Source organism: Globicephala melas, chromosome 1 (genome assembly GCF_963455315.2).
Source record: "Globicephala melas chromosome 1, mGloMel1.2, whole genome shotgun sequence".
Lineage (NCBI taxonomy): Eukaryota > Metazoa > Chordata > Mammalia > Artiodactyla > Delphinidae > Globicephala > Globicephala melas.
In genome coordinates, this window is record NC_083314.1 from 21988163 (window position 1) to 22006216 (window position 18054).

The following is an 18054-nucleotide window of genomic DNA, read 5'->3' on the forward strand; positions in this document are numbered from 1 at the left end:
AGACCTGGCAGATGTCATTGAATCTGGCTTGCGGTTTCCTCTCTGCATAGCGTGGATGACAGATAATGTCAGTGCAATCCTTTGAAGCAGATGAAGAGGGATCTGAAATACCAGCTCTGTGAGTTGCTACATTACAGGGATGCTCTTCAAAGCCGATGTGATTAAGCCCGTCAGACCACGCGTCCGGTCCTCGCTCTCACTCGAGGATCACGGCCTGTCCCAGAGCCTCACAGGAGCCATTAATTTGCACCTGGCCTCCTGATTCCATTACCAGACTGACAAAAAGAACAGCCCGCTGCGCGATTTCAGCTGCACTTTGTTCTCTGGCTTTGAATGAGGCTCTGGCTGAGGCCCTGGGGGCAGCCATCTGGTGAGGGCCAGAGGGACGGCCTCAGGGACAGGACTTGCCTCCTACCTGACCACTTCCCAAGGTCTCACACAGCGCAGTGGGAGAGTTTCTCTCCTTCCCGAAGCAAGGCCGGTTCACGTTGAGCTGAGGTGATGCTTTGAAGAAGGCCAAGTCTGCATTCACCTCTCTCCTCCCACTGCTCTTAGGCTTACCCAGTTTCCCTCGGGGGCTGCTCTCTCCCCGCGATGGCCAGTATTCTGTTCGCTGTGCTGGGTCCTTACATAAAGAAGAAAATGACCTGTAAACTACTCCACACTCAAGTGGGAATATGATGTCCCTCCCAGAGTATTCAGGATTCTAAAAGGGGGTCTGGGAGGAGGATAACCCAAAAGTAATTAATGTTTAATCCAAATAATTAATGTTGATGGTAGAGTTGTGGTACAGCGACACCAGGCAGCGGATATGCAACTGACATCAACCCGCGCCTGTGCCCCTACTGGCAACGCAGGTCCATACACATTGTGGGCCTCCCTCCGCTACCCCCTCACCCCCCCAACCCACATCCCTGGAGAAAGGAGGCTCTTCCTGGTATCTCCCAGGTACCACCATGGGACACGTTTTCCTTCTGTCAGAGCAGCTGTGTGTGAGGTGTACCTGATACTGGTGGATCTGAGTATTTGGGCGTTACCTGCTAGAAGACAGTGGCTGAGCGACTTTTTAGCAGTGCCTGGGCTGTAATTTGGACAGTGATTCTGGCAGAAGGCAGACAGCTGCTTAGCAGAGATTCCTCGGATTGGAAGTCTGGCATCAGGGGGACTCAGCCCAGACGACTTCAGATGTCCTGTCCAAGCCTCAGAGCCGATGATGCCGTGCGCTTTCTCTGCAGGTACTTCCACTGTCCGGCAGATAGCTCCGAATTAGCCTACGACCCGCCGGTGGTCATGAACGCAGACACCTTGAGTTACTGTCAGAAGGAGGCCTGGTGTAAGCTGGCCTTCTATCTCCTCTCCTTCTTCTACTACCTTTACTGGTGAGTTTCTGCCCCTTCTTGTGGGTTTGACCCCTGCAGCAAATGGAGAAAATTTCCGGCTTTTGCAGGTAGGAGTCCCAGCCTGTCAAGGATGCTGCCAGCCACCTAACTGGTTCAGGAGAGAGAGCTTCTGTGTAAAGAAGTGGGAGGGGTGGAAGGTCCTGCTGGAGGCCTTGCTGGCTGATAGGAACATCCTTTGGGCTACATGGTGCCAACCCCTCTTAGGAGATTATTGGTGAGGTGCACTTGGTGACTCCTTCCCCATGCATGGGGCACCCTGCCCCCAGCAACTCCACAGCTCAGACACTCAGGTCACCTGTGGCCCCGGATACATAGCCTCGTTGCCCCCTAGTCTGTGTGAAAGCAGTCTTGGGGACCACAACAGAGACCCCCCCCATGGCAGTCAATGCTTCACAAATGGGCATGTTGGGCCATTAAGTGCTTATACTTACAATTCTCCTAATATTATGTAACGCCATTCTAATTAATTAAAACATGCTGGCTTTGTAATTCTGTTTCAGGAATCTCCCCTCTTTTCACCTCTTTATTCAGAACATCCTAACTAAGCAGATAGCTATAAACAGACTGTCTCGTGGTTTGATACCCCAGACAGTGTCTTTTCTGAAAATGTCTCTCCTCCTTCCTGTTCCTCTTTGGGCTCATCTCTGGGGTGTCTCACCTGTCACCTTGCTCTCCTGTTGCTACCTGCACCAGACCATGCTATCTCCAGGTACCCCAGCACTGTCTCCAAAGTGGCCGGGTGGCCGGTAGCCGGGTGAGGAAGCGGAGGCTGGGGATGTTAGACTCCAAGGCTGCCTCGGGGTTCAGGTTAGGCTGGGGCAGCGTGGGAAGCAGCTGCATTTATCCAGCATTTAGAAACGAGCCGTTCTTCGAGCAAAGAGCGCGATACGTATTGCTCAGTGTATGAGCTAAAGGCTATCATTATCTGCACGTTACCAATGAGGAAACCTCGTCCGAGACGTTAGATCATTTTCCCACGGTCACAGCTCAGAGTGACGCAGTGAGAAGTCCCCCTCAGGTCCTGTCCCAAAGATTGAGCTCTTAACTGCTGGCTGTCTTAGGAAACCTCTAGAAAAGTCTTTATCGAAGTGTGGTCTTTGGACCTCCTGTATCAGAATCAGGGGTTGAGGAGGGTGTGCTTCTTAACAGTGCAGATTCCTGGGCTTAGATATGCTGATTCCGAATTTTGGGGCCAAGCGTCACTCTGGAGTTGCTGCCTGCGTCCACCTCGTCTCCCCTCTGCACCCCCAGCGTCCAGAAGACTCAGACGCCCCGAGTCTTCTCCTATAACCCTCAGGGCTGTAACCTCCTCTGGAATAATTCGGCCCTGGAGGGGATTCGGAATATTCTACCACATTCTTGTTGGAGTCAAGGGTTGATTCAGGCTCAGGGTGACCCCTTCCCTCCTCTTCCTGGATGGAGTGTCCTGGGACAACGCCTGCTTCAATTTGCAAGGAGCCTGAGGGCCTCCGAAGCCTCTCCGGAGCTTTCCGAGGTGCCCAGCAGATTGACCCAAGTCTCCCTGATCTAAGTCTGAACTTTCTAGCAACTAAAGCTTTCTCAGGCTGCTTCCTGCCATGGGCAACCCTCACGGGCTTAGCGATTTGGCACCTCGCGCTAACAAGGAGGTTCACTTTCTTCCCCGGAGTGTGCCCAGCCTCTTTGCGGGGCTGCACACAGCTCCTCTGCTGAGTCATGGGCTGAGGGGCCTGTCCCCAGAGACAGCATTGCCCCTCCTCAAAGCCAGCAGAATAAGGGCAGTGCGTTCCCTGGCTCCTGCCCCGTTAGCCTGGGATCCTCCTTAGTCTGGGTGGAGACTGAGGCAGATCAAGCTTCCTCATTTCAGTTTTGTTGCAGCAGCTGCTGGAGCCTAAGGCGCCGGAGGGAACAGGGCCTAGGGGTCATAGGAATTTACAGATAGAGAGCTCCTCTGCTCTCTGTCTGCTGGGCTGTGGCGGCCATATTGGGGCTTCTGCCCGTTAGATGACTGTGATCTTCCTGTAACTGATGATGTTCCAGGCATTCTGTTCAGTTTGGCGCTGCCTTTAGGTTACATGTGTTAATTACTTTGTTTCCAAAACAGAATGGGTATCAATTGCTCCTCCCGCCTCAGCTGGGACCCTGGGTGGCAACCAGGGTTCTGCCTTCTTTGTTGAACCTGACGTCTTGGAGCTCTTCAGGGCTCCTCAAAGATCCTGTTTCTCCCACCTCAGGGGCTCCCAGCCCCTTAGATCCAGGCTTGTGGAGAGCCAGGACTCTCAGCCCAGGCCACTCTTATAGGGACGGAAGGGGACCCACGTGCATGGAGAGCTGCCTCTGAGCTGAGCACAATGATAGAGACTCAAGTGACAGCAGCTGGGAACCCTATAAAGGTGGGGTTGGTGTTTTACAGTTTGAGGTTCCTGAGGGGCTCCTAAGGACCTCATGGAGATTAAGAAATGTGTCCGAGGTCCTAGCGGATAGTTAGCAAAGTATCTGGCCCCGGATTCTGGGCTGTCTTCCCACTGTGCTGTGCGAAGCATCCCAGCGTCCAGCGCCACCCGCTTCTCAGGTTGCCTTGTGGACCAGGAGACGTTTGCAGGTTACATGGGATGGGGATTACTTAATACGAATACTGATGCTAATATTAAAACTAAAAATAATAGAAGCTGGTTAGTCTAGTGTGGATTCTGCCTGCTTAATATAAAGATCTTTTCAAATCAAGGGTGTAAACCAGGATGATATTATCTGCCTACGTGGTACCACCCTCCTATCCATTTACTCTGGATCATGCCTGCGTCCCCTTCTGTTCATTTCTCTCACTCAGATTAGGTTGTTTATGGTTAACTTGATGGCAGAGGCCTCAACTGTTTCATTCCCTTCTGTATCTGCAGTGCCCGGCACACAGTAGGTGCTCACTAAACCCTTGTTTGCGCTACAGCTTAGCCGTACACTCCCTCGAGGCAGGGGCTGCACACTCGCCATTGTTTCCCAGCACCAAGAATGGCGCCTGGCCCGCAGGAGGCGCTCAATAAATATTGAATGAATGAGGGAAATGAAAGTGAGTAGACAAATACAGGGAAGCTGCGTGTTACAGTGGAAAGAGCACTCGCTCTGGTGTTGGGACGTGGCTCCTAGCCTTGCTGTGTGACCTTGAGCAATCCACTTTTCAGCTGACCCCCGTACTTCCCCATGTGGAAGAAGACCCCTCTAGCGCCAGGCCTGGCCAGTGAGGCTCTGTGTCCATGAGGTGCATCAAGTTCTCAAAGGCAGAACTTCAGCTACTCAGGGGGGCTTGTCCGGGCTTTGCAGCTGGAGAGGTTTAGAAGTAAAACACTTTAGTTTCTCGCCTTTGGTTTTGTTTCTTAGATTATCCTTTCTTCTCTCTATATTGTGAAAAGGTGGTTGTTTTTCTTTCTGCCAAATGGATAGAGTGTATATTTTGGTGTGGAACATTCTTCATTGTTGCAGAATTAGCCTGCAGCCCTTTCTAAGAGCACAGGGATGCGTGACCCCCTCCTTGGTAGTGCTGGGGCTCCACCTTAGGACACAGGCTCGTAATGCATGTTTAATGCCTGGGCTCTGTTAGAAAAAGTAGGGCCAGGGAGTTACCCAATTAAAATTCATCCAGTTCGTGTGCCCAGAGGGCCTGTGTTCACACAAAAGACCTTACAATAGTCATGCTCATCATTTCCCTAGCACTGCCGTATCATCCACCATAATCTGGGAGCCCCTGGACACAGCCATGTGGCAGCTGGTGGCATAAAGAATCCACTGCACCCCTCCCACCCCTGGGGACCTGCCCTGCGATTGCAGGAAAGAGGAATAATGGCCACGATAATCGTCCTGATGAGAATAATGATAGCAATCACATCTCTCATCCGAGGAACACAGTATGGTCTCGTAATAGCGTTTAGTCCAACATTGTGGGAAGTAGTAGGGGAAGAGTCCGGGGAGTAGACAAGATGCTCTCGTGACAGGAATGAGAAAGAAGCAAGGGGTCTGGCGTTTGGAAGGTGCCTCTTTTGAGGGCCGTCTGAGGTCTTCTGTGGGCTCCCACTAATGCCTTCTTTTCCTCTTCTTTCTGCATCCAGCATGATCTACACTTTAGTGAGCTCTTAACTCAAAGACCACGCACATCCTCAGAGACTGGGATGGGAGAGGCCCGAGGCTGCGCAGTCCACTTCTGCTGGTGATGGGAGAAGGGACCAGTGTGGGGATGTGACAGAGACGGGCAGACACTCTGAATCGGGAGCCGGAAGCATGCAGCAGCCAGCGGCCGAGTGCGCACGTGTTGTCACCCTGTGTGTCAGTCTTTGGCGTTCACACCCCACACTCGGGCTGTAGATCCCTTCTGAGCAGCGGGGGCACGAGGGGTGACGAAACGCGAAACCTCTTCTGAGCGAGAATTGCGGCTTCCTGAATCCACTTTATTGAATGGCTCCCTGAAGTTCACACTGCGTTCCTGGGCCGTGGGCGTGGAGGCTGGATGGCTGGCAGGTGCCTGCTAAGGAACAGCGTGACCCAGGGTCAAGGCTGTATCTGTGGGACTGATTGAAGTCCTCAAGGACGTCACCGGCTACCTGAGACTCTCGTGTTTCTTCCAAGCCCTGGCCACGCCCTTCACTTCAATGGGAGGGGCCTGGAAGGTGTGCAGACTTGCCTTGGGCTATAACCAGCCCTGAGCCTGCAGGGGTGTGTCTATTTTCCTGCTGTGCTTTGTAAGAGCCCAGCTTAGGATGTTAGTGACATCACAAGCTGAATTTGGGACAGTACGTTGGTAAAGAGTTATGGCCAAAGTCAGGGCTTGGGGGTGGTGAGATGGGAAGCGGGGAATCATAGGAAAAAATGATTTTTTAAAACACTGATGACATGTTCAAGGTGTTATTTCTTCACCACCACAAACTGTATTCTTCTGTTGTCATCCCAAACTATCACAGAGTCGCTGAATGCAAATCAATTGGTCAACACTAGTCAAAGCTACTGACTTTTAAGGCTCCCAAAACAATTCTGAGGCCAGAAAAAGCTGGAGTGGCAGCTCTGTACTGTGGGCATCCGGCAGCCGAGAAGTGAGACGACATAATTACAGCTTCATTTATGATGCTGCATCATTCGTGCTGTTCGGTTCAACACAAGGACATTAGCTCATTTAGAATTTTCCATTCGACATTCTCTCCTTTTTGGGTAGGAGTTGTACTCGGGGGTTGTAAATAATGACAAGGCTGAGATTTTTATTATGTTTAAATTGGGCACCATGATTCTGACCTTATTCCCCAAACTTCCCTTCTTTTCTTCTGTCTGACATACACAGGCTATTTATACATATACCAGCTTCCACCTGAAGTCCATGACTCAGGTTGATGAACGGTGTTTGTGTAACACATGCGCTGTGTTTAAAACGCAGCGACCGCTTGAGTGTCTCGCCTACCTGGCTGTCTCATTTAAACGCATTACAGGCTGGCTTCATCTCCATATGGATGGTAAACTGGTAGGTAGACAGAGAAGTTTCCAAAAAGCATTTTCCTTCTAAAACTTCTACCGAAAACAAAATGTAGACTTCTGCTCTGAGGTTGAAGGTATGGAACCGGAGGATTCAAGGCAATATTTTGGGGAGCAGACTTCCCCTTGGCCAATACCCACCGTCCTGGCCGAGTAACTGTGGTTGTGGTGGAGAGTTTCCTTTAGGGCTGGTTGGCTCCGTCTTTGACTCCATTCCTGAGACAACCAGCCACCTTCATCCAGAGAAGCCAGCTCTGGATTCCAGGCTGCAGGCAACAAATCTAACCCCACCGCCATCTTGAAAATGCAACTGAAGTCGGAGGGTAAACGGTCCATGTTACTTCTCACCGCGGAGCTCTTGTTTGTTTTTATACTTTGCCTCCTTCCAAAAAGGTTTGAAGTGGCTTATAATAGCAGGCACAAGTATGCAAAGACTGTTAAAATGGAAATAGGAAATCCAAACTTAAAAAGGAGGACACAGAGATACTGACTTCCTGAGGTACTCCATTTACTGGGAATTGAGCATTAAATTTGATATCATTTCTTTTAACAGTAAATAATAGCAATTCACATTTACACAGCACTTTTCAGATTGCTTTTGTATCTCATTTGACTTTCCTCACCATCCTGTGAAGTTGATACTATTCTTTTTCTCATTTTCTAAGTGAGGAAGCTGAGGTTCAGAGAGGGTAAGTGACTTACCTATAGTCACACAGCAGTCCCAGACCTGCCTTTGAACCCAGATTGTCTGACCTTAAAAACCCCATGTTTTTCCGTTTTAAACAGAGCATACGTGTTACACAAACACCATTCATAGACCTGAGTCACAGACTTCCTATGGAAGCTGGTACACTGAAGAGCTGACAAAGTAGCTTAGGGTTCTGTTAAGGTTTGATTAGCATTAACTTTTTGAGAGAAAGAGAGTATTTTAAAAAGAGAGTTATAGAGAAAGTATATCTTCCTTCAGGTGCTAGCCTCAGTCTTGCTTTATTGTGGGAGGTTCTTCTCTAAGGCGGTCCTCTAAAAGCTTTAAAGGTGTCAAGTGTCTCTTGGGCAGTTCTTATGTTTATGACAGAGAAACATCCAAATATTTCTCTCCCACGAGTTGTGACTGGGAGATAATTCCAGTGGTTGTTGGGAGTTTGAGCCAATTTTCAATTGCTGGGAGAAGCTAATTATGATGATAAGAATCAGAGTAATCCGCACAGTTGGTGGAGCCGTGTTATGTACCAGGATTTACGCCAGGACCTCTTCCAACTCTCACACTGATCCTACAAGGCAGGTTGCATATTCTCACCCCCAATTTACAGGTCAGAAAAACAGGGAGGCTCGGGACGGATGAGTCTTCCCTGGGTGAATCAGCCAGACCAGAGCTCGAGGCTACAAATAAATGGCCAAATAATAACAATGGCTAAAATTGAGGTGTTGAGCATTATTCTATATGTTTTGTGTGCTTTTGTCTGATCCTCATAACAATACCATGACGTCGATATTATCTCCACTTTATAGATGAAGGAAGTCCCGGAATATGAGTTGCTTGCAGAGACCCAGAGCTAGTAAGGGGTGCGTATATAGCTACAGCTGGAATTTAACCCCAGGTCTGCCTCTTCACACATAAATTTTTCCTTCTTGGATATCTTTGTTGCTCACTGTTTGTCCCACAGAAATGACCGAAGGGAGGAAGGGGAGTGAAGCAGGAGATACACACCCTGGATAAATCACAAAGTGAATATTACCCTTGGGTGATGGAGAGCTCATCCTACCAAGCATGTATGTGGGCATCAAGGAAGCGGGGGGGCACACACATTATGTGAGGGTGGCACTGGTGGCCTGGTTCCCATTGCCTTAGGGAGGCAGAGTGGATAGGCTTGGCATGACTGTGCCCAAAGGGTCAGAGCAGAATCGGGGGGGGGGAGCTAAATTTACTTTTCACTTCATTAATGAAGTGAACGATGGTACCCACTGTTCTGACTTGCTGTAAAGATTAAATGAGTTCACATTTGCAGAGAACTTAGAAGAGCGCCCTCACATGGTAAGCACTGACTCTTTGTAGTAGGTGAACCTTCCTCGCTATCCTTATTCTGCCCGGTGCCCACCCAGGGCAAGGTCCTCTGTTGGGAAGGAAGTCACCTGGCCATGTGGGAAGGGAGTGAAGACCCTGGACCCTGCTACCCTCCTCATGTTTTCATCTGTAATGTCCTGAGTGGAGGTCATGCTGGGACATGACACCTCTTTTCAATGCCATGTTCTCTGGCCAATCATGATAACAACTGCTGTTGAGTACTCGCCCTATGCCAGGTGCTGTACAAAGCACTTGACGTGCAAGGTCTCATTTAATCCCCACAGCGATGCTATGAGGTAGGCACTCTTCCTGTCTCCAATGTATAGTTGAAAAACTAAAGCTTATAGAGGTTAAACAAATGAGCAAATGTCACAATTCCTAGGAAGTCATGGAGCCTAGACTCCAGCCGAAGTCTAGCCTTGACTATTTGTTCATTCCTGTAAGGGAGGGCAATGGGATGTGAGAAAGAGGAGAAAAGGGGACAGAGAAGGGAGAACAGGAGAGGCACTGCCGGGAAGTGTGGGTTTGCTCACCTCACAGGTTTCACAGCCAGCAAGTCCCCGTAAATGACTTGGTAATCAGAAGCATTTGTGCTATGGGATCTTGTACAAGTTTCTTCAACTTTCTGAGACTCAGCTTTCCCATCTGTAAAATGGGAGGTAATAATACCTCCATTTGAGTGAGGTTGTGATAAAGTGATTATGTACATAGAGTTTGTACAGAGAGCCTGTCTCGTACTGGATGCTCAGTAGATCTTGGTCCTTAGAGCTCTGTCTACTCCCCCTCCCTTCACAGAGTTGAAGGGATGATTATGTCGCATAAAATGGTAAAACGCTTCTCATAGTAGCACATGGCAAGATTCAATGAATCTTAGCTTCCTTCCTCCCCTCCCTCCATCCTGGGGGCGGACATGGGTAACAGAGCTCAGCCCTCTCAAGCAAATCTCCCCTCTGCTTCCTATTTTTAGGCTTGGTAATTGCACCAATGTTGAATAAAATTGTCACGGTTATGACAGTTTTGTTCTCCTACGTAAGAGAGAATGCAGCCAACAAAATGCTTTGACAACAATTAATTGCACTCACGCTGTGTCATTGTACAGATCCATTTCATAACCTTCTCTTTTCCTGGACTTGGGCTGCTCTATTTCAAACCGTGCTCTGGTAAATGAAGTTTAGATCTCAAGGCTGCCTCTGCTGCCGAGGCTTAGGCAGAAGGCTGTCATCACTGTAGGTGTTCGAGGAGGCATCTTGGAACGTGCCCCGTGACTTGCCTCATCCAGGCAGAGGGAAGCGTGAGCCGAGCAGAGAAGTGATTCTTCAGGACACAGCCAGGCGTTTCTAGGGAAAGATGGGGAAGGTTTTTGCTTCATTCGGCCCGCATTTTCTTCCTCCTCAGCTAGTAGTGTGCCCAAGCTGGCTCATACAGGCTTATGAGAGCCAATCATTAAATTTCGCTAAATGGAATTTTTGCACAATGGTTGTTAAACACAGCTATTATTAAAACCGGTTATGTAAGCTTACAATTATATTAATTAAATTAAAACAAAGATAACGTATAGTCGAAAGTCATCACCTCCTAATTATTTTATTACGTTTTGCTGTGATCTGTGCTCTTGAGGCTATGTCTATTGTATCTACGGTAGAAACTCTGTATAACAGTGCTCTACTGTGCACCTCCTCCCATCTTTATGTTCAGTGGTGTCCCATTAATAGCTTGAAATCGGCCATGCTGGGAGTATTTACACCACAGAAAATGGCAAATGCTACAGATGAGACCCCTCCCTCTCCTTTACCCGCCCCTTCTGGTGCTAGTTGTTAAACATTCACTAGTACACCTTGTTCACATTTACCAGTAAACACTGTTCCCAGCTCTGGCACACTGTCGGGCTACACTGGGAGCCAGTGACCAGAGTGGCACCTGGGACCAGTACCCCTGAAGGCTTGGGCACCAGAACCCACTGTTCACCACCCTGAAGGAGCCACTGCCATCGTGGCCAGAACTGCCACCCACCCACAGCAGTGATGCCAGCAGTACTGCCACTTAAGCTCTTTTTGTCCCCTAGAGGTGATAGAAAAGGAGACTTTCAGTTTTGTGCACTGTAGGCCATGAGGGCTAGGGCTTGGGCTTGGAGATGATACAAGTGCAGCACACTCTGCTGAGCGTGAACCTACTGTTATACTTTGACCCTAGACTCACTACCCTTGAATTAACTTGGGGACCATCATTCTTGCTGTAGGATGGGTCTCTTCCCAGGAGGCTTCCAGGGTCCCCATGCAGCCAGGCCCATGCCTCTAGTCTGGATACTGGGGGAATACAGACTGCACTCTGCTATGTTCCCACCTCCTAATGTGGTCTAAGGATGAGTAAGATAAGCCTGTAAGGGGCCTGGTGCTGTGCTTTTGCACACAGTATAAACTCAGGAACCCTTGCTCTGCTCCTCCTTTCTCTGCTCGGCTTTACAGGCTGTTCACAGTATGGGTGGCCCCTCCCAGCCAGCCTACAGGGACCATTCTTCTGCATGCGCTCTCTCCTCCAAAAGCCAGTCTCCTGGTTGGGCCCCTGGTACCTCAGGGGACAGACACACAGCTTTTGGTTTAGAGACCCAACAGTCAGAGGTTGTTTTGTTTCCTGGAATGACTACCTCATGGCCAGGGAGGGAGACTAAAATGCCATGGCAGTGTTTCTGTTCAAATGTCGTAACAGGGGTCTGAGTAGTAAACCCCATCTGTCCTTTTCAGAAATGCTTAGCACATGAGAAAAGCAACATCATCTTTCTGGTAGGAATAACTTCTGACATTTTAGAGCAGGAAAAGTAGGGAAAAGGAGAAACCAGTTAAATACCAGTCCCCACATTAAATTATAAAGGAGCACATCCATCAAGCCCCCATGCCTGGGATAGTCTGTCTTGAATGCATCAATGAAAGCAGCAGGGTAGCACTAGAGGCTTCCGGGGAAATGTTGTTGGTTAGTGGCATCAGAGGACGGGTCTTGTGATGCTGTTCTTATTTTCCCAAATTGAGAGTGAGTTTGATGTTGAGGAAACTTTCTAGACTCTACAAGGTACAGAGATCCCTCTCAGTGGGGTGCAGACCACAGCATAATTTAATGCCTGGCAGATGGGCCAGATCCCCAAGGGACCGCTCAGAACCCTGCACCCTGGGCAACCAGTCTTTAAAATTAGCGGTTCTTTGTATTAATCAATATTTCATGATTAGATTCAAATAACTGTTCCACAAGATCTAGCCCTTACCTAACATGGTTACAAGTGCAGTGGAAAACTTAGCAGGAAAGACCCAAAAGCACCTCTAGCTAAAATAAGAAAAATGAGGCCTGATCGCATTCTTCATTTGAGACACAAGCCATCTGGGTCTGGGTTACTGGGGACCCCCACTGCACATTTCAGCCTTACAGTTTGGGGGAGCCCAGCCCCAGCCAGACACACATGTTCAGTGCCAGTTGGATTATAATACTTTCTAGGGAGCTAAACAGAGGGAACCCAAGAGTGCTGGTTCATGGATTAGCAGCAGGCTGCAAAGTGGAAGATTGTCCTGAAAGGGGTGCTGTGGGGCTTTGCACTTGACCCTGTCCTGTTTGACATTTCTTTTCAGTAACCTTCACGTGAAGGCAACAGATCAACTCTGGGATGAGTGGGTCCAGAGCAGGGCATCTAGAATCCATTTCACAGGACTAGGCAGAGAAGCTTCAAGAAGACTGCGCAGGGTGCTTCTGCACGTGGTCCTGAGCTCAGGGGTCAGCAGCGTGGCTCTGCACCAGGAGCTCTGGTCTGAAAGGCTGGTGTGAGGCCTCTGCCCATGACTCCCTGTGAGCAAGTGAAACTAGATGAAGCACAAAGGGAAAGAAAAAAGGGGCTCTGAGAATCATGGGCACCTTGGGAAGCTAGAAATAAGAGAAGTTAGAAGAGCTGCTATACATGAAAGAAGAGGTGAAGCAAATGCTTACCTGACTCAAGGGTTTACCCTGTATGGGACTCGCTGTGCTTCATGGACTTGGGTGACTATTTCCTTTCCCATGTTTAGCCGTGTGGATGACAGGGTCTTGGTGCTCCGGCTGGGTGTCAGGCCTGTGCCTCTGAGGTGGGAGAGCCGGGTTCAGGACATTGGTCGACCAGAGACCACCCGGCTCCACATAATATCAAACAGCGAAAGCTCTCTCAGAGATCTCCATCTCAACGCTAAGACCCAGCTCCACTCAACGACCAGCAAGATACAGTGCTGGACAACCTATGCCAAACAACTAGCAAGACAGGAACACGACCCCACCCATTAGCAGAGAGGCTGCCTAAAATCATAATAAGTCCACAGACACCCCAAAACACAACACCGGACGTGGTCCTGCCACCAGAAAGAAAAGATCCAGCTTCATCCACCAGAACAGGGGCACCAGTCCCCTCCACCAGGGAGCCTGCACAACCCACTGAACCACCCTTAGCCACTGGGGACAGACACCAAAAACAACGGGAACTACGAACCTACAGCCTGCAAAAAGGAGACCCCAAACACAGTAAGATAAGCAAAATGAGAAGACAGATAAACACACAGAAGATGAAGGAGCAAGATAAAAACCCACCAGACCTAATAAATGAGGAGGAAATAGGCAGTCTACCTGAAAAAGAATTCAGAATAATGATAGTAAAGATGATCCAAAATCTTGGAAATAGAATGGAGAAAATACAAGAAATGTTTAACAAGGACCTAGAAGAACTAAAGAGCTAACAAACAATGATGAACAACATAAGAAATGAAATTAAAAATTCTCTAGAAGGAACCAATAGCAGAATAACTGGAGCAGAAGAACGGATAAGTGACCTGGATGATAAAATAGTGGAAATATCTACCACAGAGCAGAATAAAGAAAAAAGAATGAAAAGAATTGAGGACAATCTCAGAGGCCTCTGGGACAACATTAAACACACCAACATTCAAATTACAGTGGTCCCAGAAGGAGAAGAGAATAAAAAAAAGGCACTGAGAAAATATTTGAGGAGATTATAGTTGAAAACTTCCCTAATATGGGTAAGGAAATAGTCAATCAGGTCCAGGAAGCGCAGAGAGTCCCATACAAGATAAATCCAAGGAGAAACACGCCAAGACACATACTAATCAAACTATCAAAAATTAAATGCAAAGGAAAAATATTAAAAACAGCAAGAGAAAAGCAACAAATAACATACAATGGAATCCCCATAAGGTCAACAGCTGATCTTTCAACAGAAACTCTGCAAGCCAGAAGAGACTGGCAGGACATATTTAAACTGATGAAAGGGAAAAACCTACAACGAAGATTACTCTACTCAGCAAGGATCTCATTCAGATTTGACGGAGGAATTAAAACTTTTCCAGACAAGCAAAAGCTAAGAGAATTCAGCACCACCAAACCAGCTTTACAACAAATGCTAAAGGAACTTCTCTAGGCAGGAAACACAAGAGAAGGAAAGGACTTACAATAACACACCCAAAACAATTAAGAAAATGGTAATAGGAACATACATATCGATAACTACCTTAAATGTAAATGGTTTAATGCTCCGGTCAAAAGACATAGACTGGCTGAATGGATACAGAAACAAGACCTGTACATATGCTGTCTACGAGAGACCCACTTCAGGCCTAGGGACACATACAGACTGAAAGTGAGGGGATGGAAAAAGATATTCCATGCAAATGGAAATCAAAAGAAAGCTGGAGTAGCAATTCTCTTTTCAGACAAAAGAGACTTTAAAATAAAGACTATTACAAGAGACAAAGAAGGACACTACCTAACGATCAAGGGATCAATCCAAGAAGAAGGTATAACAATTGTAAATATTTATGCACTCAACATGGGAGCACCTCAATACATAAGGCAAATGCTAACAGCCATAAAAGGGGAAATCAACAGTAACACAAACATAGTAGGGGACTTTAACACCCAACTTTCACCAATGGACAGATCATCCAAAATGAAAATAGATGAGGAAACACAAGCTTTAAATGACACATTAAACAAGATGGACTTAACTGATATTTATTGGACATTCAATCCAAAAAAAACAGAATACACTTTCTCTCAAGTGCTCATGGAACATTCTCCAGGATAGATCATACCCTGGGTCACAAGTCAAGCCTTGGTAAATTTAAGAAAATGGAAATCATATCAAATATCTTTTCAGACCACCACGCTATGAGACTAGATATCAATTACAGGAAAAAAAACCTGTAAAAAATACAAACACATGGAGGCTACACTATACACTACTAACTAACCAAGAGATCACTGAAGAAATCAAAGAGGAAATCAAAAAATACCTAGAAACAAATGACATTGAAAACACGACGACCCAAAAACTATGGGATGCAGCAAAAGCAGTTCTAAGAGGGAAGTTTATAGCAATACAATCCTACTAAAGAAACAGGAAACATCTCGAATAAACAACCTAACCTTGCACCTTAAGCAATTAGGGAAAGAAGAACAAAAAAAACCCAAAGTTCACAAAAGGAAAGAAATCATAAAGATCAGATCAGAAATAAATGATAAAGAAATGAAGGAAATGAGCAAAGATCAATAAACTAAAAGGTGGTTCTTTGATAAGATAAACAAAACTGATAAACCTTTAGCCAGCCTCATCAGGAAAAAAAGAGAGAAGACTCAAATCAATAGAATTAGTAGTGAAAAAGGAGAAGTAACAACTGACACTGCAGAAATACAAAGGATCGTGAGAGATTGCTACAAGAAACTCTACGCCAATAAAATGGACAACTTGGAAGAAAAGGACAAATTCTTAGAAAAGCACAACCTTCCAAGACTGAACCAGGAAGAAATAGAAAACATAAATAGACCAATCACAAGCACTGAAATTGAGACTGTGATTAAAAATCTTCCAACAAACAAAAGCCCAGGACCAGATGGCTTCACAGGCAAATTCTATCAAACATTTAGAGAAGAGCTAACACCTATCCTTCTCAAACTCTTCCAAACTATAGCAGAGAGGGCAACACTCTCCAGCTCATTCTATGGGGCCACCATCACCCTGATACCAAAACCAGACAAAGATGCCACAAAAAAAGAAAACTACAGGCCAATATCACTGATGAACATAGATGCAAAAATCCTCAACAAAATACTAGCAAATAGAATCCAACAGCACATTAAAAGGATCATACACCATGATCAAGTGGGGTTTATCCCAGGGATGCAAGGATTCTTCAATATACGCAAAACAATCAATGTGATACACCATATTAACAAATTGAAGGAGAAAAACCATATGATCATCTCAATACATGCAAAAAATGCTTTTGACAAAATTCGACACCCGTTTATGATAAAAACCCTCCAGAAAGTAGGCATAGAGGGAACTTACCATAACATAATAAAGGCCATATATGACAAACCCACAGCCAACATTGTTCTCAATGGTGAGAAACTGAAAGCATTTCCAGTAAGATCAGGAACAAGACAAGGTCATCCACTCTCACCACTATTATTCAACATAGTTTTGGAAGTTTTAGCCACAGCAAACAGAGAAGAAAAAGAAATAAAAGGAATCCAAATCAGAAAAGAAGTAAAGCTGTCACTGTTTGCAGATGACGTGATACTATATACAGAGAATCCTAAAGATGCTACCAGAAAACTAATAGAGCTAATCAATGAATTTGGTAAAGTAGCAGGATACAAAATTAATGCACAGAAATCTCTTGCATTCCTATTCACTAATCATGAAAAATCTAAAAGAGAAATTAAGGAAACACTCCCATTTACCACTGAAACAAAAAGAATAAAATACCTAGGAACCAACCTACCTAAGGAGACAAAAGACCTATATGCAGAGAACTATAACACACTGATGAAAGAAATTAAAGATGGTGCAAACAGATGGAGAGATATATCATGTTCTCAGCTTGGAAGAATTAATATTGTGAAAATGACTATACTACCCAAAGCAATCTACAGATTCAATGCAATCCCTATCAAACTACCAGTCGGATTTTTCACAGAACTATAAAAAGAAATTTCACAATGTGTATGGGAAAAAAAAGACCCCAAGTAGCCAAAGCAATCTTGAGAAAGAAAAACAGAGCTGGAGGAATCAGGCTCCTGGACTTCAGACTATACTACAAAGCTACAGTAATCAAGACAGTATGGTACTGGAACAAAAACAGAAATATAGATCAGTGGAACAGGATAGAAAGCCCAGAGATAAACCCACACACATACTGTCACATTATTTTTGATAAAGAAGGCAAGCATATACAATGGAGAAAAGACAGCCTCTCAATAGGTGGTGCTGGGAAAACTGGACAGCTACATGTAAAGGAATCAAATTAGAACACTCCCTAACACCATACACAAAAATAAACTCAAAATGGATTAAAAACCTAAATGTAAGGCCAGAACTATAAAACTCTTAGAGGAAAGCATAGGCAGAACACTCTATGACATATATCACAGCATGATCCTTTTTGACCCACCTCCTAGAGAAATGGAAATAAAAACAAAAATAAACAAATGGGACCTAATGAAACTTAAAAGCTTTAGCACAGCAAAGGAAACCATAAACAAGATGAAAAGACAACCCTCAGAATGGGAGAAAATATTTGCAAATGAAGCAACTGGCAAAGGATTAATCTCCAAGATTTACAAGCCACTAACGCTGCTCAGTATCATAAAACAAACAACCCAATCCAAAAATGGACAGAAGACCTAACTAGACATTTCTCCAAGGAAGATATACAGATTGCCAACAAACACATGAAAGGATGCTCAACATCACTAATCATTAGAGAAATGCAAATCAAAACTATAATGAGGTGTTACCTCACACTGGTCAGAATGGCCATCATCAAAAAATCTACAAACAATAAATGCTGGAGAGGATGTGGAGAAAAGGGAACACTCTTGCACTGTTGGTGGGAATGTAAATTGATACAGTCACTATGGAGAACAGTATGGAGGTTCCTTAAAAAGTAAAATTAGAACTACCATACCACCCAGCAATCCCACTACTGGGCATATACCCTGAGAAAACCATAATTCAAAAAGGGTCATGTACCAAAATGTTCATTGCAGCTCTATTTACGATAGCCAGGACATGGAAGCAACCTAAATGTTCATTGA

At 46.0% G+C, this 18054-nt stretch overlaps 1 protein-coding gene across 5 annotated transcripts in view; it reads left to right on the forward strand.

Moving 5' to 3' along the window:
- The window catches only part of CNIH3 (cornichon family AMPA receptor auxiliary protein 3), a 282061-nt gene extending 273766 nt beyond the window's left edge, over positions 1-8295 (forward strand). For all 5 annotated transcript variants that reach the window (XM_060301346.2, XM_060301412.2, XM_060301391.1 and 2 more), the window contains 2 exons: positions 1236-1379; positions 5474-8295. In XM_060301346.2, coding sequence (XP_060157329.1) covers positions 1236-1379; positions 5474-5501 — 172 coding nt within the window. In that variant the 3' untranslated portion in view covers positions 5502-8295. The remainder of the gene's footprint in view (positions 1-1235; positions 1380-5473) is intronic.
- The last annotated feature ends 9759 nt before the right edge of the window (positions 8296-18054 follow it).